The 27,984-nt window shown below is 46.1% G+C and overlaps 1 protein-coding gene across 1 annotated transcript in view; it reads left to right on the top strand.

Moving 5' to 3' along the window:
* The window catches only part of LOC134943812 (NXPE family member 2-like), a 75,014-nt gene extending 47,785 nt beyond the window's left edge, over nucleotides 1–27,229 (top strand). Inside the window, exons 2-6 of the mRNA XM_063932429.1 lie at nucleotides 4,449–4,553; nucleotides 21,847–22,562; nucleotides 23,838–23,899; nucleotides 25,092–25,310; nucleotides 25,467–27,229. Of these exons, the coding sequence (XP_063788499.1) occupies nucleotides 4,470–4,553; nucleotides 21,847–22,562; nucleotides 23,838–23,899; nucleotides 25,092–25,310; nucleotides 25,467–26,011 (1,626 nt within the window). The 5' untranslated portion in view covers nucleotides 4,449–4,469 and the 3' untranslated portion in view covers nucleotides 26,012–27,229. The remainder of the gene's footprint in view (nucleotides 1–4,448; nucleotides 4,554–21,846; nucleotides 22,563–23,837; nucleotides 23,900–25,091; nucleotides 25,311–25,466) is intronic.
* Nucleotides 27,230–27,984: the final 755 nt, after the last annotated feature.

The raw sequence follows: 27,984 nt of genomic DNA, 5'->3' as shown, positions 1-27,984 counted from the left end.
TGAAAAAAAACCCCACCCGAATCCAAAACACACCCGAATCCGACAAAAAAATTTAAGGGAGGTTTTGGCAAAACGCGTCCGAATCCAAAATACGGCCGCGGAACCGAATCCAAAACCCGAAAAATTTCCGGTGCACATCTCTAAATTACATGCACCTTAGGCACGTGTGCTCCCAGATAAGAGGAGTGGTATCACAGGGGGTGTGGCCTCACATAATACACTATCAGGTAATGATTGGCTGTAGGAGTGCATCGTGGTTTATTGCCAATGTTTCACCCTGATGAAAAGACTGACTGGGCCTTGAAATGTTGGTCACCTGTTCCATTAGTTATGGGAGCCTGGAAGTCACCCCAGCACTATATAATTATTATAGTTTTTAGTTGGTGGTGGCAGGTGCAGCATACCTTGTTTTGGGCACTGCACTGAGATTCAGACTGCAGGACATGAACTGCCCATCTTTATTTAGCAGAAGCAGCCAGCTGGATCTCCAACAAGCAGCATAAGATATCAGCAGGACAGCCATGTCACAGTCACACGGGCCACCTTCTCAAAGCTGAGGCTAAGTGTGACTGCACCTAGCATGGTGGTAAAGGAAGTGGAGGAGGAAGCGCTGGGAAACTGTGCGGTGCAGTGAGGGCTGATGAAGCCTTCTGCGCCATCATAAGTAACAGTCTTACTCCATGCTGGCATTTGAACCCCGCACCTGGGCTGGACTCTGGCTGGCTGGCAGTGGGGGAGGTAGGTTGCGGTGAGAGCAGGGGGCCTCCCCATTGGTTACCACACTGACTTGCTGTTAGAGCCGCAGCGGGTCTTTTATCAAATCCAACTGATGGAAATAGCAGTAGTGCTGCTGCTGTTCTCCTTTTGAAACAAAAAAGAAGTCAGAAATGACGGGGGGCACGAGCCTGAGTGCCCCCCCCCTGGATCCGCCTATGCTCCCAGTAGTAGCGTCCTTATATGTAATGCCCACAGAAGTGCTGCTTATACATCATGCCGCCCAGCAGTAGCGTTCTTGTACATAAATGCCACCTAGTGGTAACGTCATTATACATAATGCCCACAGATGTGCCACGTATACATAATGCGCCCCAGTAGTAGCGTTTTTATGCATAATGCCCACAGAAGTGCCACTTTTACATAATGCCTCCCAGTAGTAGTATCCTTATACACTATGCCCGCCAGTAGTAGCGTCCTTATACATAATGCCAGCCAGTAGTAGCATCGTTATACGTAATCCCCCCCGGAGGTGCCGCTTATACATAATGCCTCCCAATAGTAGCATCCTTATACCCACAGAAGTGCCGCTTATACATAATGCCCCCTAGTAGTAGTGTCCTTATATGTAATGCTCCCCATAGTAGTGTCCTTATACGTAATGCCCATCAGTAGTAGCGTCCTTAATGCACGCACACATACACACCTCACGCATACACACCTCACACACACCATACACACATACACAGTCCACACACACACACACACACATTTCTCTCTCACCCTCCATTTACCTAGTCTGGCTGGCCACCACTGTTTACTCTTCTCCTGTTCAGCTGCCTGGTCCCATGTAGCTCTGCCTTCTCCATCTCGAGGAGCCCCGCCCCTCGTGTCGGTGTAGCTCCGCCCCCTCTTTGGCACCCGCACTGCACACAGCCGCTGTTACAGGTGAGGGGGGAGTAGGCTTTTTCATGCTGCCGGTGCCGCTGCATGTAACACAGTGACAGGCGCAGCAGCTGGCAGCAGCAGGGAGGGATGTAGAGCAGGGAGAGCACCTCTCCAGTCTGGCACCTTCCTGCTATGCATTCCTTCGCTGAGCGGGTAGCACTGGGTCTGGGCATATAGCTCAATGAATAGATTGTCTAAATGCAATGGCACTGGCAATGACTTCGAATCCCAGGTATGTCAGCATCTTGCAATTTAATAAAAGACAGTGTGACTGAATAATAAAGAAATCTCAAGTTGAGTTCATTAATGTTGTATAGGTATTAGTGACAGAAGGGGTCAGGGTAGGAGACAGTGGCGGTCAGGAGATGCTGGGCTTCAAAAAGTGGGGAAGCTGCAAGTGAAAGTAACTAAAACAGATAATTGACAAGAGCCGCCAACAGCGCCCCCTACCCTGCAGTGCTACAGTATGTGCGGTGCCCCCTCCGCACACACCTAGTTACGGCCCTGGAGGAATATGTGTCGAATGTAGAATGCACGAAACATATTCTGCTGGATTGTACCTTTAAAATACATGTATGCAAAGATGTTTTTGTGCCTCTTGTTTCTCTGACTCAATCACTTGGTTTGGATTTATGGATTAATCAGATGAGTTAATTATTTTAATTTGTGTACTTTAGCCTACTTAGTATAGAACTTAAATATCAGATCTGAATGTTGCCGTGTAACTTAGGATGGTACCAGGGCTTAAAATGGTCCTGGAGAGGTGGAGGAACTCATTTACCCCGCCATCAACCCCCACCCCCCTCACATTAAGCAAAGTCAGGGACAGTGCTAGTGTAAACTATAAATTAGTGCCCTACTTCCCATACTTTATAAAGGGACATTGATCTCACAAAGAAACAGCGTGGTCACATAATAGTACCCCTTATTCAAATTACACTACACTGTAGCACAATCTTATTTACATTACACTGCATGTAGCGCTCCTGATTCATAGTACACCACATAGTGATTCCCCTTATTCTGGTTACGTCACTCAGTAGTGCCCTTTATTAACATTGTGTTACACAATGGTACCCTTTATACATGTTATGCCACACAGTAGTGCCCCTTATATACAATGCCCACAGTAGTGCCCATTCCACACTTTTTTTACAGTAGTTCCCCTTACACATAATGCCCACAGTTGTAGTGCCCCTTACAAATAATTACCACAGTAGTGCCACTTATACACATAATTCCCACAGAAGTGCCGCTTATACACAAAATGCCCACAGTAGTAGTGCCGCTTATGTGCAGGATGCCCACAGTAGTAGTGCCCCTTACACATAATGCCCACAATAATAGTGCCACATACATATGACCACAGTAGTGACGCTTATATTCATAATGCCCACAGTAGTGCCCCTTATACACATCTCTGCCTCTTACTCCAGCAGCTCACCGCCTGTCCCCCCCCCCCAGTAGCTTAATTCACTGTATCCCCCCAGCAGCTTCTCCACCTCTATTGTCCCTCCAGCCCCTTCTCATCTTGTCTTCAAGATGCACAGAGCCTGCTCCTCTTCATGGCTCTTCCTCACTTTAGTAGATGTGACAGCATGACATCACATACACCGTGCCGGAATAGGAAGCCACTGGGACCAGAGGAGGTAATAAATGCTGTCCAACAGACACAGCCTCTGTGAGTACCAGGAGGGGTGGGATGTACATGGAGGAGGACCAGGACCTAAGGAAGGGGGAGATGGCTGCAGCTAATCAGTAACACTAGCGCCGCCTTCATCAATGACTGACATAGGTGATGGGGTGGGGTTTTCTGTTGGAATTACTGTGCAGAGCAATGGAGGTGGTGGAACTAGTTCCCCCTACCATTACTGGTGGTGGAACTCAGTTCCACCTCGTTCCCCCACACTTTAACCCCTGGATGGTACGATGATTTGGAAAGTAAATGCAGCAATGGGTGTAGGGTGAGCTGCGTAGGACCTTCCTTGACCCATGAGCCCATGCGCACTGCACACCTGTACCCATTGTAGATGCGCCACTGAAAGTTCAGGGGGAAGAGGCAGTCCTGATAAATACCAACATATCCAGACTGCGGGTAATGCAGATAAGGATATTAAGGGGGGAATTCAAATGTTTGAAAAGTCGGGTTAGTGTCTGTTTTTTCCTGTCTATTAGATAGGAAAAAACAGACACCCAACTGAATTTTCAAACATTTGAATTTCCCCCTTAATGTCACATAAGAACTTACTGTGGCCAGAGACATCAAGTGGTTCATTGGCATCACTGGTAACTCATCATTACTATGTCCAAAAAGTAATGTATTCCCTGGAGTTGGGTGTTGGTCTGTTAAAGTGATTGAATTATAGAAACCTGCAAAGTAGAGCAAGCAACTTATCAGACAACAAGGAATGCACTTGGAGTATTGGAATCTATGTTTTAGTCTATTGACAATGATGTTTTCATGTGGGCTGCTACACACAATGAAGGCAGCCATTTTGTGGGCAGAACCCATATTCATCCTACCAATTCACACGGCAGTTCTACCACCATGGAGGTGCGAGGCACACAGTAACCACCATGGAGGTACAAGGCACACAGTAACCACCATGGAGGTGCAAGGCACACAGTAACCACCATGGAGCTGCAAAGCACACAGTAACCACCATGGAGGTGCGAGGCACACAGTAACCACCATGTAAAATAAAAAAAATAAAAAAAGATTTAAAAAAAACAGATCGCAAATTCACAAAATACATAAGATTTTCTTTCTTTCCTCTCTAATTCAGGAGACTTCTGCACCATACAGGATGAAGATATCTTTCAGATCTGTGGTGGCTGTGGCAGTCATAGCTTCCATCCTTCTCATGGCAATTCGGCAGAATAGAGTGCAGGTACCAACAAAGTTAATTTATAGAAAATCTCTCTCCTATCCTGCTGTGCCTTAAGTATAAAGCAATGTAACTGGTGTGGTCATGGGATGTGACAGCAGCCAGATGGAGTGTTTCCTCCTGCTCTGCCCCACAGTGTTTTAGGAGGAAATCTGTTCTGAACATGGACCCCAAGGCCCTTAAAGTTGTATTTCTGCTGTGGAGATGGTGACACATGGCCAAGGGATGGAGGAATTGGGGGAGTGCCACAATTGGGACCTATGGACACTGAATGCCAGTGGGAATCTATTACCACTAGGGAGCAGAAGGTAATGCCACTGGGAGGGTTTTGGGTAATGTTACAGTGGGGGCACATGGACACAGAACTTGCTAGAGACCACCTAGATATATTCCCCCCCCCCCACTAAAATAGGCAAAAATGTTTTAAAACAATATGTTTTTGAATTAAATTCGTGAAAAAAATTACAATTGTTGAAATAATAATTGTCACTTAAGAAGATAAAGGGGGTCTGTTTATCCGTGGTCGATCACATCATTTAAAGCCACCAACTGGGAAGGTTTTGAGGATGTCATTTACTTAAATGGGAGGTGATAACTTGGTACTGACATCCAATCAAATGCCGCAGACTGGCTTTTCTACTGTGCAGATTCCAGTCCTCCGGTCAGGCTTCATGCCTTATCCCAAGATGGCCACCAAGAGCACTAGTGAACATGTGCAGGGGCCATCTTGTTCTTTACTGTGTTAGATTATCACAGTGGAAGATACATGTCTACCATTTAGCTCCAGAGAGACCTTTGATTACCTGCAATTCACATGCATGCCAGTGTTCCTGCACCACTATCCAATGTTGGGATCCGGCCAGCATACCGGGATTCGTGACTCTGGCAGTCTGAAAACCAACACTGATCAGAAGACCGACGCCAGAATCCCGACATGGATCACAATGCTGGCACCAGAATCCCAATAACTGGCATCCCGATCGTAAGTATGCCGGGTGTGTTAGGGTCAGGCTGGTGGGAGAAGGGGGATAGGTTTAGGCTGTGTGTGTGTGTGTGTGGGGGGGGGGGGGTTAGGGTTAGGCACTAAGAAGGTGGGATTAGGGTTAGGCTCTAAGGAGTGAGGGTTAGGGTTAGGCTGCAAGGGGGAAGGTTAGGGTTAGACTGCAGGAAGGGAGGGACAGGGGGGTCGATGGGGAGCATTATAGAGATGAGCGCCTGAAATTTTTCGGGTTTTGTGTTTTGGTTTTGGGTTCGGTTCCGCGGCCGTGTTTTGGGTTCGAACGCGTTTTGGCAAAACCTCACCGAATTTTTTTTGTCGGATTCGGGTGTGTTTTGGATTCGGGTGTTTTTTTCAAAAAACACTAAAAAACAGCTTAAATCATAGAATTTGGGGGTCATTTTGATCCCAAAGTATTATTAACCTCAAAAACCATAATTTACACTCATTTTCAGTCTATTCTGAATACCTCACAATATTATTTTTAGTCCTAAAATTTGCACCGAGGTCGCTGTGTGAGTAAGATAAGCGACCCTAGTGGCCGACACAAACACCGGGCCCATCTAGGAGTGGCACTGCAGTGTCACGCAGGATGTCCCTTCCAAAAAACCCTCCCCAAACAGCACATGACGCAAAGAAAAAAAGAGGCGCAATGAGGTAGCTGTGTGAGTAAGATTAGCGACCCTAGTGGCCGACACAAACACCGGGCCCATCTAGGAGTGGCACTGCAGTGTCACGCAGGATGGCCCTTCCAAAAAACCCTCCCCAAACAGCACATGACGCAAAGAAAAAAAGAGGCGTAATGAGGTAGCTGTGTGAGTAAGATTAGCGACCCTAGTGGCCGACACAAACACCGGGCCCATCTAGGAGTGGCACTGCAGTGTCACGCAGGATGTCCCTTCCAAAAAACCCACCCCAAACAGCACATGACGCAAAGAAAAAAAGAGGCGCAATGAGGTAGCTGTGTGAGTAAGATTAGCGACCCTAGTGGCCGACACAAACACCGGGCCCATCTAGGAGTGGCACTGCAGTGTCACGCAGGATGTCCCTTCCAAAAAACCCTCCCCAATCAGCACATGATGCAAAGAAAAAGAAAAGAAAAAAGAGGTGCAAGATGGAATTGTCCTTGGGCCCTCCCACCCACCCTTATGTTGTATAAACAAAACAGGACATGCACACTTTAACCAACCCATCATTTCAGTGACAGGGTCTGCCACACGACTGTGACTGATATGACGGGTTGGTTTGGACCCCCCCCAAAAAAGAAGCAATTAATCTCTCCTTGCACAAACTGGCTCTACAGAGGCAAGATGTCCACCTCATCTTCACCCTCCGATATATCACCGTGTACATCCCCCTCCTCACAGATTATCAATTCGTCCCCACTGGAATCCACCATCTCAGCTCCCTGTGTACTTTGTGGAGGCAATTGCTGCTGGTCAATGTCTCCGCGGAGGAATTGATTATAATTCATTTTAATGAACATCATCTTCTCCACATTTTCTGGATGTAACCTCGTACGCCGATTGCTGACAAGGTGAGCGGCGGCACTAAACACTCTTTCGGAGTACACACTTGTGGGAGGGCAACTTAGGTAGAATAAAGCCAGTTTGTGCAAGGGCCTCCAAATTGCCTCTTTTTCCTGCCAGTATAAGTACGGACTGTGTGACGTGCCTACTTGGATGCGGTCACTCATATAATCCTCCACCATTCTATCAATGTTGAGAGAATCATATGCAGTGACAGTAGACGACATGTCCGTAATCGTTGTCAGGTCCTTCAGTCCGGACCAGATGTCAGCATCAGCAGTCGCTCCAGACTGCCCTGCATCACCGCCAGCGGGTGGGCTCGGAATTCTGAGCCTTTTCCTCGCACCCCCAGTTGCGGGAGAATGTGAAGGAGGAGATGTTGACAGGTCGCGTTCCGCTTGACTTGACAATTTTGTCACCAGCAGGTCTTTCAACCCCAGCAGACCTGTGTCTGCCGGAAAGAGAGATCCAAGGTAGGCTTTAAATCTAGGATCGAGCACGGTGGCCAAAATGTAGTGCTCTGATTTCAACAGATTGACCACCCGTGAATCCTTGTTAAGCGAATTAAGGGCTGCATCCACAAGTCCCACATGCCTAGCGGAATCGCTCCCTTTTAGCTCCTTCTTCAATGCCTCCAGCTTCTTCTGCAAAAGCCTGATGAGGGGAATGACCTGACTCAGGCTGGCAGTGTCTGAACTGACTTCACGTGTGGCAAGTTCAAAGGGCATCAGAACCTTGCACAACGTTGAAATCATTCTCCACTGCACTTGAGACAGGTGCATTCCACCTCCTATATCGTGCTCAATTGTATAGGCTTGAATGGCCTTTTGCTGCTCCTCCAACCTCTGAAGCATATAGAGGGTTGAATTCCACCTCGTTACCACTTCTTGCTTCAGATGATGGCAGGGCAGGTTCAGTAGTTTTTGGTGGTGCTCCAGTCTTCTGTACGTGGTGCCTGTACGCCGAAAGTGTCCCGCAATTTTTCTGGCCACCGACAGCATCTCTTGCACGCCCCTGTCGTTTTTTAAAAAATTCTGCACCACCAAATTCAAGGTATGTGCAAAACATGGGACGTGCTGGAATTTGCCCATATTTAATGCACACACAATATTGCTGGCGTTGTCCGATGCCACAAATCCACAGGAGAGTCCAATTGGGGTAAGCCATTCCGCGATGATCTTCCTCAGTTGCCGTAAGAGGTTTTCAGCTGTGTGCGTATTCTGGAAAGCGGTGATACAAAGCGTAGCCTGCCTAGGAAAGAGTTGGCGTTTGCGAGATGCTGCTACTGGTGCCGCCGCTGCTGTTCTTGCGGCGGGAGTCCATACATCTACCCAGTGGGCTGTCACAGTCATATAGTCCTGACCCTGCCCTGCTCCACTTGTCCACATGTCCGTGGTTAAGTGGACATTGGGTACAACTGCATTTTTTAGGACACTGGTGAGTCTTTTTCTGACGTCCGTGTACATTCTCGGTATCGCCTGCCTAGAGAAGTGGAACCTAGATGGTATTTGGTAACGGGGCACACTGCCTCAATAAATTGTCTAGTTCCCTGTGAACTAACGGCGGATACCGGACGCACGTCTAACACCAACATAGTTGTCAAGGACTCAGTTATCCGCTTTGCAGTAGGATGACTGCTGTGATATTTCATCTTCCTCGCAAAGGACTGTTGAACAGTCAATTGCTTACTGGAAGTAGTACAAGTGGGCTTACGACTTCCCCTCTGGGATGACCATCGACTCCCAGCGGCAACAACAGCAGCGCCAGCAGCAGTAGGCGTTACACGCAAGGATGCATCGGAGGAATCCCAGGCAGGAGAGGACTCGTCAGAATTGCCAGTGACATGGCCTGCAGGACTATTGGCATTCCTGGGGAAGGAGGAAATTGACACTGAGGGAGTTGGTGGGGTGGTTTGCGTGAGCTTGGTTACAAGAGGAAGGGATTTACTGGTCAGTGGACTGCTTCCGCTGTCACCCAAAGTTTTTGAACTTGTCACTGACTTATTATGAATGCGCTGCAGGTGACGTATAAGGGAGGATGTTCCGAGGTGGTTAACGTCCTTACCCCTACTTATTACAGCTTGACAAAGGGAACACACGGCTTGACACCTGTTGTCCGCATTTCTGGTGAAATACCTCCACACCGAAGAGCTGATTTTTTTGGTATTTTCACCTGGCATGTCAACGGCCATATTCCTCCCACGGACAACAGGTGTCTCCCCGGGTGCCTGACTTAAACAAACCACCTCACCATCAGAATCCTCCTGGTCAATTTCCTCCCCAGCGCCAGCAACACCCATATCCTCCTCATCCTGGTGTACTTCAACACTGACATCTTCAATCTGACTATCAGGAACTGGACTGCGGGTGCTCCTTCCAGCACTTGCAGGGGGCGTGCAAATGGTGGAAGGCGCATGCTCTTCACGTCCAGTGTTGGGAAGGTCAGGCATCGCAACCGACACAATTGGACTCTCCTTGTGGATTTGGGATTTCGAAGAATGCACAGTTCTTTGCTGTGCTGCTTTTGCCAGCTTGAGTCTTTTCATTTTTCTAGCGAGAGGCTGAGTGCTTCCATCCTCATGTGAAGCTGAACCACTAGCCATGAACATAGGCCAGGGCCTCAGCCGTTCCTTGCCACTCCGTGTGGTAAATGGCATATTGGCAAGTTTACGCTTCTCCTCCGACAATTTTATTTTAGGTTTTGGAGTCCTTTTTTTACTGATATTTGGTGTTTTGGATTTGACATGCTCTGTACTATGACATTGGGCATCGGCCTTGGCAGACGACGTTGCTGGCATTTCATCGTCTCGGCCATGACTAGTGGCAGCAGCTTCAGCACGAGGTGGAAGTGGATCTTGATCTTTCCCTAATTTTGGAACCTCAACATTTTTGTTCTCCATATTTTAATAGGCACAACTAAAAGGCACCTCAGGTAAACAATGGAGATGGATGGATTGGATACTAGTATACAATTATGGACGGGCTGCCGAGTGCCGACACAGAGGTAGCCACAGCCGTGAACTACCGCACTGTACTGTGTCTGCTGCTAATATATAGACTGGTTGATAAAGAGATAGTATACTCGTAACTAGTATGTATGTATAAAGAAAGAAAAAAAAACCACGGTTAGGTGGTATATACAATTATGGACGGGCTGCCGAGTGCCGACACAGAGGTAGCCACAGCCGTGAACTACCGCACTGTACTGTGTCTGCTGCTAATATATAGACTGGTTGATAAAGAGATAGTATACTCGTAACTAGTATGTATGTATAAAGAAAGAAAAAAAAACCACGGTTAGGTGGTATATACAATTATGGACGGGCTGCCGAGTGCCGACACAGAGGTAGCCACAGCCGTGAACTACCGCACTGTACTGTGTCTGCTGCTAATATATAGACTGGTTGATAAAGAGATAGTATACTCGTAACTAGTATGTATGTATAAAGAAAGAAAAAAAAAACCACGGTTAGGTGGTATATACAATTATGGACGGGCTGCCGAGTGCCGACACAGAGGTAGCCACAGCCGTGAACTACCGCACTGTACTGTGTCTGCTGCTAATATATAGACTGGTTGATAAAGAGATAGTATACTCGTAACTAGTATGTATGTATAAAGAAAGAAAAAAAAACCACGGTTAGGTGGTATATACAATTATGGACGGGCTGCCGAGTGCCGACACAGAGGTAGCCACAGCCGTGAACTACCGCACTGTACTGTGTCTGCTGCTAATATAGACTGGTTGATAAAGAGATAGTATACTCGTAACTAGTATGTATGTATAAAGAAAGAAAAAAAAACCACGGTTAGGTGGTATATACAATTATGGACGGGCTGCCGAGTGCCGACACAGAGGTAGCCACAGCCGTGAACTACCGCACTGTACTGTGTCTGCTGCTAATATATAGACTGGTTGATAAAGAGATAGTATACTCGTAACTAGTATGTATGTATAAAGAAAGAAAAAAAAACCACGGTTAGGTGGTATATACAATTATGGACGGGCTGCCGAGTGCCGACACAGAGGTAGCCACAGCCGTGAACTACCGCACTGTACTGTGTCTGCTGCTAATATAGACTGGTTGATAAAGAGATAGTATACTCGTAACTAGTATGTATGTATAAAGAAAGAAAAAAAAACCACGGTTAGGTGGTATATACAATTATGGACGGGCTGCCGAGTGCCGACACAGAGGTAGCCACAGCCGTGAACTACCGCACTGTACTGTGTCTGCTGCTAATATATAGACTGGTTGATAAAGAGATAGTATACTCGTAACTAGTATGTATGTATAAAGAAAGAAAAAAAAACCACGGTTAGGTGGTATATACAATTATGGACGGGCTGCCGAGTGCCGACACAGAGGTAGCCACAGCCGTGAACTACCGCACTGTACTGTGTCTGCTGCTAATATAGACTGGTTGATAAAGAGATAGTATACTCGTAACTAGTATGTATGTATAAAGAAAGAAAAAAAAACCACGGTTAGGTGGTATATACAATTATGGACGGGCTGCCGAGTGCCGACACAGAGGTAGCCACAGCCGTGAACTACCGCACTGTACTGTGTCTGCTGCTAATATAGACTGGTTGATAAAGAGATAGTATACTACTAATATTATATATACTGGTGGTCAGGTCACTGGTCACTAGTCACACTGGCAGTGGCACTCCTGCAGCAAAAGTGTGCACTGTTTAATTTTAATATAATATTATGTACTCCTGGCTCCTGCTATAACCTATAACTGGCACTGCAGTAGTGCTCCCCAGTCTCCCCCACAATTATAAGCTGTGTGAGCTGAGCAGTCAGACAGATATATAATATATATAGATGATGCAGCACACTGGCCTGAGCCTGAGCAGTGCACACAGATATGGTATGTGACTGACTGAGTCACTGTGTGTATCGCTTTTTTCAGGCAGAGAACGGATATATTAAATAAACTGCACTGTGTGTCTGGTGGTCACTCACTATATAATATATTATGTACTCCTGGCTCCTGCTATAACCTATAACTGGCACTGCAGTAGTGCTCCCCAGTCTCCCCCACAATTATAAGCTGTGTGAGCTGAGCAGTCAGACAGATATATATAATATTATATATAGATAATAGATGATGCAGCACACTGGCCTGAGCCTGAGCAGTGCACACAGATATGGTATGTGACTGAGGGGTACATTTACTAAGCAGTGATAAGAGTGGAGAAGTGAGCCAGTGGAGAAATTTCCCCATCAACCAATCAGCAGCTCTGTATCATTTTATAGTATGCAAATTATAGATGTTACTTCAGTGCTGATTGGTTGCCGTGGGCAACCTCTCCACTGGCTCACTTCTCCGCTCTTATCACTGCTTAGTAAATGTACCCCTGAGTCACTGTGTGCTGTGTATCGCTTTTTTCAGGCAGAGAACGGATTATAAAGTAAACTGCACTGTCCTCACTAGTAAACTCTCTCCACTCAGTCTCTACACTTCTACAGTAACAGTACTCCTCCTAGTCAGCTCCAGTAAATCTCTCTCAGTCTCTTATAATCTAAATGGAGAGGACGCCAGCCACGTCCTCTCCCTATCAATCTCAATGCACGTGTGAAAATGGCGGCGACGCGCGGCTCCTTATATAGAATCCGAGTCTCGCGATAGAATCCGAGCCTCGCGAGAATCCGACAGCGTCATGATGACGTTCGGGCGCGCTCGGGTTAACCGAGCAAGGCGGGAAGATCCGAGTCGCTCGGACCCGTGAAAAAAAACATGAAGTTCTGGCGGGTTCGGATTCAGAGAAACCGAACCCGCTCATCTCTAGAGCATTATACCACTTTTATTCAAAATAGGATGAATAACCTTTCATTTCTGAGATGATGGAGGTTACCGACTGTGTGAGCAGTGCAATGACTTATGGTTGCCCCTTGATTTAAATGGAAAGGTGATAAAAAGCTCTATGACTGGCGAAAACACTGGTGACATTTTTACCCACATTTTGTCAAAGGTACAAAAGAGTGCACCATCGTGACGACTGTCTTTACATAATACACACCAAGAATGTAGGAGCACAGTAGAGGCACATCATAATCACAATACCACACACCAATATGCCATACAGTAGCTGCCTACTGGAAACTGTCCCAGAGAGTAGCTAAGCCACTTGGATCTATGGCGCAATTCACGGAAAGTTGCAGCACCCTTCCCTGGTGCCACAAATTGCAGCATTGCGCAGCGGAGGGCAGGGCTGCCATGACGCCTTTTTCCGCACCATGTCTCTTGTTAACATTCTAATTATTACCTCTCACCTTGGTAACACTCTGAACACACAGCTGCTGCTTCTTACTAATGTAACACTTGTTAGCACTGTAATTATTAATTATTACCTCTCACCTAGGTAACACTCTCAACACACTATTGTGATGCCTTGGGGCGGCTGCCTTGTGCTGGCCCGGGGGGTACCGTGCCCTGGACTTGAACCTTACTGTTAGAGACCCTCCAGATGAGGTCATAAAGTTGCAGTTTAGTGGGCCCATATTTTTGGCCAAAATCATGCTAAGCACCTCAAATTTCCTTGCCAGCCTTCCTGGATCTACCAGTGGCCCCTAGTAGAATGTCGGCAAGTGTGCAATATAATAGTTAAAATAAACATGAGGTTTCATAGGGGGGTTATTAATCAAAGCATGGAGGGTGATAAAGTTGAGAGATCTAAAGCACTAACCAATCAGCTTCTAACGCTCATTGTACATGCTGTGTTTGAAAAATGACAGGAGCTGACTGGTTGGTACTTTATCTCCATCCACTTTATTAGTCTCCATGCTTTGATAAATACCCTCTTAGTGCACAATTTGACTATATTGTGAGTGCCCGCCTACCTACTGACCTCATTCAGATGGGTACATACAATAACAATTAATATTATAACAAGCAGGGGCGGAACTCTGGGAGACAATGGAGTCATTTGCCGCCGGGCTCCTGGCCTGAAGGGGCACTGCCTCCATTGTCTCCCCATTCCGTGTCCTTGCTACTTTAATGAAGAGCCATCACAGTACAATGGTGAGGGCAAGCTTTTGTAGGGGGTGGGTTTCCTTGCCAGGGGCGGAACTCTGGGAGACAATGGAGTCATTTGCCGCCGGGCTCCTGGCCTGAAGGGGCACTGCCTCCATTGTCTCCCCATTCCGTGTCCTTGCTACTTTAATGAAGAGCCATCACAGTACAATGGTGAGGGCAAGCTTTTGTAGGGGGTGGGTTTCCTTGCCGGTGGAGGATTCAGCAGTGCGGGCATGTGATCTTAGTACAGCCTATCTCCTGCAGGGCTACGGAAGCTCTGTGTGTTCATACTTTGTCTCATAGCAGAGTGAACAATATGCAGTATGTTGTATGCGCTATGCGGGGCTGACAGGGCAGCCGTCCGGGAGCCCTCACACATTTCTCCCGGCTCACTCTGCCCCTGCCTGTCCAACTCCCGAGTCCTCGGCAGCAGCCAGCAATGCAATTCAGTTCCGCAATTGTGATTGGGTGAAGGTGGCAGGTCAGTGGTGAACTGGCAGGGTGTTAAATGCCCCCCCGCGCTGGCCATACTTTCATCTCCTCGGTCCGGCTGCCACCACTGAAATACACTGTCACACTTGGCCGCGCACTACCTATTACCGTAATTAGGCAGCGCGCAGCCACATTACATTACACAGCCCCGGTCTCAACTCGTTTTATTCAGATGCCCAGTCCCTGCCATTGACTCCACCCCTCCTCTCTCTGATTAGCTAGACTGCATAACGAATCTTACACTGCTGCTGTGCTTGCCCAGTATGCTGCTCTGATGGGGGCTGCACAGGAGGCGTTACCAGCATGAATAGGTAAGTGATCTCCACAGTTGCTTTCCGTCTAGCCACACATTGTCCTAACTGCACTGCATTCCCCCCACAGCCCACTCCTGTTTCTTCTACCCCTACATGTTTATCTCTCATACCAACAGTCAGTGTCTGCCCCCCTCCCCCTCCCAGTGTGCCTGTGGATGTCTCTCACTGTCTCTGCCTTTGTTTTCCCCCTATATCATTGCCCGACCAATGTGTGCCTCTCCCTACCAATGTGTGCCTCTCCCTACTCATGTCTGCCTCTTCCCGTAACCCATGTGTGCCTCTGCCCATAACCTATGTGTGCCTTTGCCCGTACCCATGTGTGTGTCTCCTTACCCATGTGTGCCTCTGCCCCTGACTATGTGTATACTTGCATTTTTGTATTTTTCGCATAACCATAAGTCAGGTTTAAATTTGTTCTGATAACAAGGGTACAATCCGTTCATCTCTCGGTTACATCTGCGCTGAGGTTACATACAGTATAATGCTAGCAGGACCTACAGTAGCTGCAACTCATTAATTAAAAACACCTGCTATGAAAAGGAGGAGGGTGGGGTGGATGAGTATGACAAGACAGAACTAGGATGCAGGAACCCATTTACACTACACATCTGCTAATCTGTGGTGTTAGTCAGTCACCGCTCTGATGCACCTTTTCATACATTTGACAAATTAGAGTGGGTAGACTGTCTTTTACTTTACTATAAAGTAGCTGCCTTCCCTTTGAGTCAGCACTCCACCCAGCTATTCCTAGGAGTTTCTAGTTTGTGCAGCTGTCTAACTATGCTAGCATTGCATTGTGGGCTTAACTCAGCAATGGGTTGTAGTTGTAGAAAAACTGTACAACTACAACCCTTTACACTATCATGTGGGGGGACACCCAGCACAGGGCAAGTGCGCCCAGCATGCCGGGCCCCCACCACCCACCCCCGCTAACATGTAAACGATTCACTCAGCAGCGAATCGGTGGCATGTTAAGGGTAGCCCTCTGTCAGCGCACCCTAGCTGCGAAAGCAGAAAGCTACCTGCCATGCTTAGGTTCGCAGCGGCTGCGTGTTACGTCACGCAGCCACCATTTTCCGTTGTATCTCACTGTTTGCGCACACGATCACTGTCATGGGAGGAGGGGGTGGAGGACGGCTTCAAGCTGCCAGGGCTGGCTGCTGCCTGTCATACACTACAGTGACAGCCGTCAGCAGCAGAGGGGACATTGTGGCGCAGCAGCAGGGATGCAAAGCAGGGAGAGCGCCTCTCCTGCCTGGCGCCTACCTGCTTTGCATCCCTTTGCTGAGCGGGTAGCTCCGGGCCTACTCACAAGGTACCAGGTGAGGCTGCCATCTTGGACGCATCACATAGGTGGAATAGGTACCAGGTGAGGCAGCCATCTTGGGCGCACCCTGGGTGGAATAGGTTACACCTAGAAGACATGACAAAAAACGGATGGTTGCAGCGTCCTAACTCGGATACAACTATCAAGTCCATGTATTTTTCATCCCATCCTCAAGAATACCAGATGAGGCAGCCATGTTGGGTGCACTACGAAGGTTACACTGTGGGAGGTGAGCCATACAATGGCCCAAGGCAGATATGGGAAAACTGACACTTTTGCATCCTGCTGCGTATGAACCATCTGAGGCAACCATCTGAGGTGCACTGCATAGATTGCCGCTGACAGGGTGTACAGTCATTAGAGGTACACATTAAAGAAATACCACACAGTGGGGCTGAAGTACGCTTGAGGGGTGAGCCCGGAGGCATTCCTGATGTTCTCAGCTGGAGGGGTGAGGAGAGGCCACATAATGATCCTGAGCTGCAGTGTTTGTAAAAATTGTTCCATTTTCGAATCTAGAGTAGACCAAAGTCCAAATCCATTTCAAAATCCGGTTCCAACTGCATCCTTGAAAAGACATCCTTAACAAATGCACGTCAAGACAATACCTGTTCTGCAGGGTTTGGTATGATCTGTTGAAAGTCAGAATGTTGATAGAATTTTGACAGTGTAATGTTGGCCAGAGAATACCAATATGGTTGTAATTTTGTTAAAATCATTTCAACCATGTATTTATTTTATTATCAGGTTAAACGCAATACCTGACCATCATGTTTAGAGTTATAATGTCAACACTATTAAACTGCTGTAAGTAACATTACTACCTTACTATGTCAGCATTATCTGTTCAACATTACAGTGTCAACATTCTGACTGTCGGCTAATTAGTTACTACCCTTCTGACAGTCTTAGGTGGACAAGGTTCGTCATGCAGGGTGGGTCCTTTGTGTACACACATTGGTGCTGAGAGAGGGGGGGAGAAGGGACACATTACCAGGGCCCAGGTCTGATGGAGGGGCCCAGTGAGGGCCAGGGTTTCCTCCCCATTACCTGGCAGCAGCAGCTACAGCTCTTCTCCTAAACGCAGCACACGCTGCTGTGTACTGTGCTGCAATGTGGCCATGGTGGTGCTTACATTACAATACAATTTTTTTCTGTATTTTTTCAAAGAGTGTATGGCCACACCTCCTGTGAATAAGCCACGGCCCCTGAAAAGTACCTTGGCCCAGCCAGGCTCTCTACCTGCCTTGTATGTGTGTGTGTAATATCTATCTATGGCCCTCATTCAGAGTTGTTTGCTCGCTAGCTGCTTTTAGCAGCATTGCACACGCTAGGCCGCCGCCCTCTGGGAGTGTATCTTAGCTTAGCAGAATTGCGAACGAAAGATTAGCAGAACTGCTACTAAATAATTCCTTGCAGTTTCTGAGTAGCTCCAGACCTACTCCTACACTGCGATCACCTCAGTCCGTTTAGTTCCTGGTTTGACGTCACAAACACGCCCTGCGTTCGGCCAGCCACTCCCCCGTTTCTCCAGCCACTCCTGCGTTTTTACCTGACACACCTGGGTTTTTTAGCACACGCCCTTTAGCACACACAGTTTCCGCCCAGAAACACCCACTTCCTGTCAATCACACTACGATCACTCGAGCGATGAAAAAACATCACTCGAGCTTGTGTAAATCTACAAAGTTTTGTGTGAAAGTACTTAGCGCATGCGCGCTGCGTACCATGCGCATGCGCATTTTTGCTGTTTTTTCACTTGATCGCTGCACTGCGAAAATCGTCAGCGAGCGAACCACTCGGAATGACCACCTATATACAGTATATACGTGTGTGTGTGTGTCTGTGTGTGTATCCCGGCATTTAGGTGGCCGGCGGGGGGAGCGAGTGCAACGAAGCCCCTGGCGGGCTCGCTGAACTCACCACAGGTTTTATTCCCACTCTATGGGTGTCATGGACACCGACAAGTGGGAATAGTCCCTGTTGGTCAGCATGCCGACTGGCGGGATGTTCAGGTTTCGGGATCCCTGTGTATTGTGACCGGCGGTCTCCTGACTGCCGGTCACATGACCGCATCCCTGTGTGTATATATCTATCTGTCTATATATGTCATGGCTGGCACCCTGTTCAAAATACCGCACAACTGCAAGTCAACATTTCAGTTTATTCAACTTTCAACACTTTTGTCCCAACTGCTGGGAGGTATGTCATGCTCCTGTGAGTGGGTACTTCTCGTGTTCTAGACATGCTCCCAAAGTGGTGCAGCCATGCAACTAACAGGTTGGGGCCACACCCCCTGCAGGGGGGCCCTGGGAAGTTACTGTACCGGGGCCCAGGATTTCTCTTGGCAGCCCTGTGAACACATAGTTATCCACTAAGACAGGAAACGCGTGATTCACCAGGGCTTGTTCCTGTAAACAAGCATTGGCGAAACGCGCATCTCCTTTCTCAGGTGGTATATTTGTGCGCACAAAGGACCTCACCCATACTGTGAGCCACATCCACCTCACGACCATTGAACAGGTACTCAATTCTATGATTCACTCACAAAACTATCATTACTATATACTATCATATACTGTATACATCTTGCACCAACCATGTAATTCTTTCTTGTTTCTCGTTGCACATATAAAGCTTCTCCATTGTTGTGGCTGTACGTATTCAGCTTTTCAGCTGAAGCTTGTGGCCAAATGTAATAGCTTGCAATTTGTGGAAACCAACAAAGTCACTAGATTAAAAGCGCCAATTAGTTTAAAGGCAAAACCAACCTGGTTTTGCCTTTAAACTAATTATTGCTTTACATATTTAATTTTATGGTGAAAGAGCATTAAATATTAGATAAAGGGGTTTATAGGGTGCCTAGTTAGAGAAGTTATTAGTTTTGGTAAATAGTCATTTTTCTCTGTGTTAAAGTACTTTTGCAGCGGGTTTGACCACAATGAAACACGTCAGTAAAGCTAATTTGGGACTCCCTCTTTACAGATTTTTCAACATCCTCAGTTTAGTTATAACATTGTTAAGTTCGGTTAAATTACAAGGAAAAGCAATACATTATTACACTGTGGTTTGAGCCGCTGCGACCGCTACATATAAATATAACCGCTAAAATGTGTCTATATGTTGCATATGCACGCCGACATGTTATGCGCACAACATAGCGACACGTGTGGCTGAATACACCTTACCCAAAACAAGAATGGAATGCGACACCTGTAGTTAAATGTAATGTTGTGGTCCAACGCATCAACAGTATTTACTTAAGAATATACAGATAAAAAGGTACAACAATATAGAGAGAAGCGCTACAACCAATAATACATACGTTTAAACGCGAGCGCTCCTGGATCCAGGTCTCAGTCAGTCTCGGAGAGATGACCTCAGAGAATTAGGCACTGCAGCCTGGATCAGGAGGCCTCTCTTTTATACAATCATGCAGGGACGTGCAGTCAGGGGAGGCAGGGGAAGCAGTGCCTCCCCTGTAATTCATGATTAAAATAATACAAAAAAGATACTTATGACACATATTCTGTGTCATAAGTATCTGTATTAGCCTCTATATTATTTTAATCATATTTAGCTTTGAAAAAAAAAAGTTTAAATAGTGTTTTGGAGGCACCGAGAGCGGTGCCTCCCGCTGTCAATATTAAAGGAGCGGAAGCGGGGGGCGGGGCCTAACATCGGGCAGTAAAAGCCCATTCAAAAAATCAATGAAAGCGGCACTAGTAGAAGTGCCTCTTTGACAGGGGCGTGCTTTCATCCCATATGAAAGCACGCCCCTGTCCATAAGAAAGATGTGATAGGGCAGCGGCAGCTTTGGGGGAGACACCAAGGCACAGGTGTCCACCCTGTCATTTTTTTTTTCTCTTACCATATGGAAGAACCGTCCCCGCCCGCCAGCCCTCCACGTCCCCGTGCACCGTGGCAGAAGAGGGCGCCGCCGGCCAGACAAGTAGCTGCGGAGAAATTTCCCTGAGGTCCCCCAGTCCCAGAGTCGGCCCGAGCCACTATGCGGATCTTCTGATAGGTGAGCAGGAAAGAGGAAAAGACCGGCTGTGCCTGTGCCGCTACGCTGCATCCACTGATTCCCCTGCGATGGGAGGGGGAAGGAGAGTGGGCCGCCCATGCTGCAGAGACAGAGTCATCTTCTGTGACTGCGGGGGGGGGGGGGGGGATTGGGGGGGGGGGGATCTGCCTAAATAGTGGGAGGCATCCCTTGTGAATTGTGGGAGTAGTAGGCTATCTGTGCTGCTGGGATGCCCCCTGTGATGGGATGGGGGGGGGGGTTGTTTGAGGAGCCTGGCTGTAGTGTACCCTGTCACCCACTACCTCCATCACCCACTATGTCACCCACTATCTCCCTGTCACCCTGACCATGTCACCCACTCCCTCCCTGTCACCCTAACCATGTCACCCACTATCTTCCTGTCACCCAATGTCTCCCTGTCACCCTCTATCTCCCTGTCACCCACTGTCATCCTGACCATGTCACCCACTACCTCCATCACCCACTATCTCTCTGTCACCCTAACCATGTCACCCGCTATATCCCTGTCACCCTTACCATGTCACCCACTATCTCCCTGTCACCCTAACCATGTCACCCCTATCTCCCTGTCACCCTGACCATGTCACCCACTACCTCCATCACCCACTATCTCCCTGTCACCCGCTCGGTGGCATCGGACTTGTACTGTATGCGAATTAGTGACGGGGGTCGGGGCATTTGATGGTGGGTGATTTTGTAATCCATTGGTGGGGGTGGTGGCCATTAGTGGCGGGGGTAGCGGACATCAGGGAAGGTGACAGTAGTAAACATCGGCTCAGGGGCAGTAGTGACCATTGGCTCGGCGGCAGTAGGGATCATCAGCGGGACTTGGCAGACATTATGGCTCTAGTGCCTCACCAGCCACTGATCTCACCGCACGCCACTGATACAATGTGTCCAAATACAGTACAATGGGAAATGTAAGCTCTTCTTTGATAGGTCAGAGGGCAAGTTATTTACAGTACATGAGGGGTCATAGGTTGGTTTGAATCAGTGGGCGATGCTTGGTCCAGGGTGCACTTGCAGGTGTTTGCCTCTCGTTTCCCGCCGAATAGCCTGAGTAGAGTATCATAGCAGTTTGCGAATATTACAATTCTGCGTATATCTACACACAGAAACATGCAATAAACTGTAAATAGCCACCAGAATGTAGATCATAAAATACTGCACATCTGGATACCAAACACTAAGTCCTAACACTGCTCCATCCCCTCACACCATGTAAAGATGAATATCTCCGTTGTTTTGCCTTTAAAGTGTATACAAGTCACTGACAATGTATATGGAGACTGTGTAAATTATGCACTATGTGAATAGAGTATTGAATATGTCTTTGTAGCTTTTCTGAGCGAATGCGTATGCTACCGTATATACTCTTGCCATGCGTTAAAACGCGTGGCGAACCTGTGTACGTAACTTGCGTGTATGCATACGCATGACGGTAACGCGCACGCACAGAGGCCACTCTTTTTGGAGTTTACATGTTGTGTGTATGTAATATTTTTGACTTTAACAACATATAAAGGTATACTGAGTATCTACGTCTACTTTGTTGTTTCAGATCCCTAAAATAAACATGCTTCAATTGTGTAACTGTCAAGCACAAAAAGAATCATGTGACACGATCTCTCCCCTAAGCCCTATGGAAACAGATGAGACAATTGAGGACATTTTCAACAGGATGGAGAAACTCATCCCCCAGAACAGCATAGATCGCATAGAAGAGGCAACTAGTGCAGAAGAAACAAAGGCAACTATCATTGACACTAAGGAAACGTATTGTCTCGGGAATCAGCTGCATGTAACAGTAGAGGCTTATGATTATTCTGGTAAAAGGAAATCTTACGGTGGAGACTATTTAAGAGCCAGAATATATTCACCAACTACAAACAGTAGCGCAAGTGGGAGCGTTGTAGATAATAATGATGGGTCTTACTTGATAAAGTTCACTTTATTTTGGGAGGGTTCTGTGCACATATCTATTTTACTAATGCACCCGAGTGAGGCTGTTTCTGCCTTATGGAGAGGAAGGAATCAGGGCTTTGCAAATATTAAGTACACTGGGAATTTTACCAGTGCCACCGAGTACGTGAACAGCGAATGTGGCTTTCAGCTGGACACAGAGAGAGAGGTCTGCCGGTATATGGACAAAAGGGATCGAGAGGCTTTTTACTGCATTAAACCCCAAGATTTCCCTTGCGAGGCCCTGACCCATATGAATTCTGTCAATCGGGACCATTCGTATCTTACAGAGGTGGAGCAGATTCTTCTTAACAGGTACAGTCTGATGTTAACAGCCTATATTGTACATATCACAACTGATAAAACATGTTCCTTTTACAAGAGGTCAATGAAACATTATTAAAATGAAGTCAGAACACTGGGAAAGGATGTAATTGCATTTGTTGCTGGGGAACAAATTATTTTGGAGGACAACGAAAGAGTTGTAATAAAGTGAGACCAATCAGGGCTAAGGACCCAGGGCGATGTTGTAATTAGTCCACCAATGACTGCATCTGTGGTAATCAGTGGTGGAACTATTGCCACTGCGGAGGCCGGAGGATGGTCCAGTCCAAGGATGCCTGGACATACCCCTGAAGTCCAGGTTCTCCTCTTAGAACAGCAGAGTGAGAGGCCCTTTTAAACAAGTGCCAGTAGGGGCATTTAGGTTAAACTCTCCCATGGTCAAAAGAGGCCCCTATCCTTGAGACCAGAGTGAGGGCTGGTGAGTCTGGATTAGTATCAACCTGGAACTCAGTCATGTAGTTTTCCTGCTGAAGATCATATACAAATGTAAATTTGGATGGTTGGGAAAACGTATTGAAGTTTTGAATCAGAATTTTTTTTTTTACAGTATTCCCCCCCCCCCCCCCTTGCTAATCACCTGACGGCCTGTATAGTTATAGGGACACAGTGGTGGACTTACTGTACATTTTTGAGACCCTGAAGCTTGAACTGTTATGCTGCAGATGCAGAAAGATACAGGGGTCTATTCAAGAAGCAGGGAAAAGTGTGGAGAAGTGGGCCAGTGGAGAAGTTTCCCATGGCGACAAATCAGCATTGAAGTAACATTTATAATTTGCATTCTATACAATTGTACAGAGCAGCTGATTGGTTGCCATAGGCAACTTCTGCACAGGCTCACTTCTCCACTCTTTACTCTGCTTCGTGAATAGACCCCACAGTATTACAAAGAATATACAGAAGCAAACTGATGGCTGGAATACATGTGATCCCTGTGAAATGCAGTGCTAGATAGCGGGGTTATGTATCAAGCAGTGAAAAGACTGGAGAAGTGGGCCAGTGGAGAAGTTGCCCATAGCAACCGATCAAGTTCAAGGTAGTATTTATCAAGTTCTGTATGTTCTAGAAAAGAAGTTGATTGGTTGCTATAGGCAAGTTCTCCACTCATCAATTTCTCCACTCTTTTCACTGCTTGAAGTTGATATATCTCCCCTTTATCATGGTGGGAGGGCATGTATTGACTTGAGTTTTTATATTCATTAGGTAACTATTATGATAATGCATAAAATATTTAATTCTGTGTTGTAGGTCAAATATTGGTTTAGAGATTTCCAAACTTTTAAAGCCAATCAAAGTTATCAGCTGCGGCAGTAAGTATTTCCTATAGTTATGTCAACTTCTGTAGGCATAGGGGGATATTTAGCAAAGCTTGGAGAGACATAAAGTAGATAGAGATAAAGTACCAACCAATCAGCTTCTTTCATTTTCCAAACACAGCCTGTAAAAGGATAGTTACACAGGAGGAGCTGTCTCTCAGCAAGCTTTGATAAATCTCCCCCACAATATCGATAAAGGCAGCAAATGCTAAATATCTTAAGCTTCTGTAGGTCCAACACAACTGAAACAAATAATTCATATGTGCCAGCAAATGATGCCAACTTGGATAGGGAGTGTCCAACTTCAAGGGCTAAATTCCTAAGCAATATTTTTCAAAGCCATCGCCTTTTCAGCCAACTGGATTTAGAGTATCAATAAAAGCAAAACCCAAAACACACCTGAATTTAATATCATTGCCCCTTTAAAATAGAGAAGTGTGGTTCAGTCCTTCAGTAATCCGAATTCACCCAAAATTTGTGGATCTGAACTGAACCGAGTTCAATTTAGATCTTCCTGCCATTTGGAATTAGGATTTTAAATCCTAATTTTGGGTTTTGGATTGCAAAAAAAATAACATAATTTTAGCTGTTTTTATGTATTTTCAAGAAATACAAACCCCAAGATTCGGATTTTACATCCAAATTCCAAACCAAAACACTTGAGGGTGGTTTTGCAAAACCAAAACATGAGGATGAAATTATAACCAAAACCAAAACACATGGATGAAATTAGAACCAAAACACGACACTCTGCGCAAATCTTTACATTAATTCCAGCTTCTGGAACTTTGGAAGGTGCAAAGACTTTATGGATATACTTGCACAGCACTGAAATACTGTATATAGGCCTAGGCCAAACCATTTGACACTTCTGTCTATTCAGCTGTGGTAAAACTGTAGGAGAGAGTTCATGGCGCTGATTATTCATCACACGCAATGCAGATATTTGCGCAAATGTCCAATGTTTTTCAGCTGTCTTTGTGTTTAAGTTACTAATAAGTCTATGCACATGCATCACCTAGGTGTAGTTGCAATTGAGACACATGGGCGCTGCAGTGTCTGACTCAGCCTGTATATCTGTGCGTGATCTTACGATGGGTCATCACCATACATTGGACTGGCATTAGCAGGTAGCAGGAATTTTGTGTGCTAGTTGCAAATTGTTCTGTGGTTTCTTTCTCTACAGAGAAACAAGTTTCACCAAATGGAAGGTGCAGGATGGGTTCTTATCACCCTATGCCTAGTGGTTATTTCCACTACAACGTGTGGAATCCCATACACTGTAAAATGACACAATTCACTGAAAATGACAATCTGAAAGCCTTTCTCAAGGGCAAAAAGCTGTTCCTTTTAGGAGATTCTACTGTCCGCCAATATATAAGACACTTTGCAGAAAATATTAACAGTAAGTATTTTTTATTTTACATGTTTTATCTTGCTGTTCATTTTGGGTAAAAATCAACCAAGAATTTTCAAAGTTGATTAATGAACAAGTGAAAGATGGATAAATTATAGTTGCCTGATACATAACTAGTTTCTTCCACTTCTTTTCTTCTGTCAGTTGTGGATTATTTCAACCACACAGAAGACGAGATGCAGTCCTGGCAAAAGACTCTTCTAGCAATTAACCTGGAGAAGTTTATTTATGTCCAGTGGAAGAAGCATACTTTTCCATTTGTCAGCAAGACCTTCTACTCCATCAAAGAGGATGCCTACATGGCCAGGCAGATTGACCAAATCGGTGGAGGAGTGAACACCATCATCGTCCTCACCTTGGGACAGCACTTTAGGCCTTTCCCACTCCGTACTTTCATCAGGTCCGTGATAAACGTTCGCAAGGCCATAGAGAGGCTCTTCCTCCGAAGCCCGCGCACTAGGGTGATTATCAAGGAAGAGAATGCCCGAGACATGGACATCGATATGGAGAGGTTCAGTGACTTCCATGGTCATGTCCAGTATCTGGTACTCAGGGAAATTTTCAATGGTTTGAATGTTGGGTTTGTAGATGGCTTGGATATGAGCATCGCTTATGCATGCAATGTCATCCACCCTCCATTAGAAGTTCTAGAGAACCTTATCAGCATGTCCTTCACACAAGCTTTATAAATAGGATCATAGTAGAGGACTTCCGACCAGGGGCATAACTTAATTCCAGATGCCCTTAGGCAAGTTGGAATTTGTTGCCATCCTTATTTTTTTAATTTATTTTTTTAAAGAGGGAAAACAAATGTGGTGTGTGTGTGTGTGTGTGTGTGTGTGTGTGTGTGTGTGTATGTGTGCGTGCGTGTGCGTGCGTGTGTGTGTGTGTGTGTGTGTGTGTGTGTGTGTGTGTATAAACACACATGACCTACATAATTATATAGATAGCACTCTCACCTGGTCTACAAAGACAGGATCTCGCAGTGAATTGGCAGGACTCCAGCTACACTGTGTGACAATTGCTGGTGGGTCAGGTCTCGCTGTCCAGCAGCAGCGGTGGGTGCACCATCACAGGCTGAGTGGTAACAGGCAGGGGCCATCCTGTGCCATAGTGCAGGTGTTAGCAGGGCTCCTGAGACAGAGCAGATTAACTCTGCAGCAGCATCAGGTGCACTGCAGAGCACCACTGGAAGAGCAGCGGACACACTTGGATCCCGCTGTGAACCACAAAGGCTCTGCCTTCAGGGCTCGGAGCCCGGAGGCAGGTGTCTTCATTGCCTCTGAGAGTTACACCCCCTGCTTCCTGCCTAGATGATTTATTATTGGCAGAATAATGTTTTGGCAGACCGTATGGGTGGATGTGATTGCTATGTCAGGTTACATAAATATCATAGTATTCTACATCCACTCCCAAGATAAAACCAACCCTTCCTTACTGGTACAATTCTATTCAGGTACAAAGGTTTCAATTGTGATTAGAAACTTATGAAATGGAGACAGATATAAAGTGAACATGACTGTGTAAAGAATTTTCATGTGTATAAAGGGACTGTAATAAAATGCATATATTTATTATTTGACTTTAAAGGCCAATGATTATAACTGTAGAACATACTGTACATACTCTAAAGTACACTACAGTGGTCAGTGAGAGTTTCAGGGTTGCAGCTGCAAAACAAGAACATTCTCTTATGTACGTTTAGTAGTGCTACAGCTCCATCTTGTGACAGTTTCATATTACTGCAGGCTAAGAACCTCAACTGGACTAAAATAACTTTGAAATCAAACAATACAAGTGGAAAACAAACTGAATAAACAGAACTTTTGAACGACCACCAAAGTTTGTATTAGAAAGTATTTTGATTACTGTGTAACTTCTTATCTATTATTTTGTTTTCTTGCAAATGCAACATACAGTAGGATATGTTCTGTTTATTGCATTGTTTATAGTTTGTGGATATATTTAACAAGTAAATATACAGATGTTTATCACTAATTGATTGTGTATTCAAAGTTGCACCGTGTTTTTAAATATTGGCATTGCATTTCAATTGATTAACATGAGTATGGAATCTGCAACCCACCAGCTGGAGCCGAGAGCAGGGTGCTGGGCATATTCTGCAATAGGCATCCCCTTAGCCGTATGCACCACCCGGAACAGGATGCAACTCTGGCTACATGGACAGGACACTACCATGATGCGCCTGTGAAACGGATATATACACAAACTTATTTATTATTTATTACCAGTTACCTATATAGCGCACACATATATTCTGCAGTGCTTTTACAGAGAATATTTGGCCATTAACATCAGTCCCTGCCCCAGTGGAGCTTACAATCTATTTCATTCCATTTACAACATAAATGGAATGAAATAATTTTAATAAAGAAGAGTGTTTGCATAAGGGCAGATCCCAAACCAGACCAAGCTATGTATGCGCAGGGTTGTGTAATAACACACGTGTGCGTGTGGCACTAAACACGTTATATCAGCGCACTCAGCTACTCCTGTACATGTGAGAAGGACTTACTTAGGCGAGTTGGACATTTCTTTCAGAGCCGCCACCGCACCTTCAATAGGGTCCAAATCTAAGAAGAAATTCCTGGATTCCCAGATACTGACGGCTTTCTCCTGCAGAAATAAATGCTGACATATT

The sequence above is a fragment of the Pseudophryne corroboree genome, chromosome 7 (assembly GCF_028390025.1).
Source record: "Pseudophryne corroboree isolate aPseCor3 chromosome 7, aPseCor3.hap2, whole genome shotgun sequence".
Lineage (NCBI taxonomy): Eukaryota > Metazoa > Chordata > Amphibia > Anura > Myobatrachidae > Pseudophryne > Pseudophryne corroboree.
Note: the sequence above shows the minus strand (reverse complement) of the source record. Positions and strands in the feature narration are given on the sequence as shown.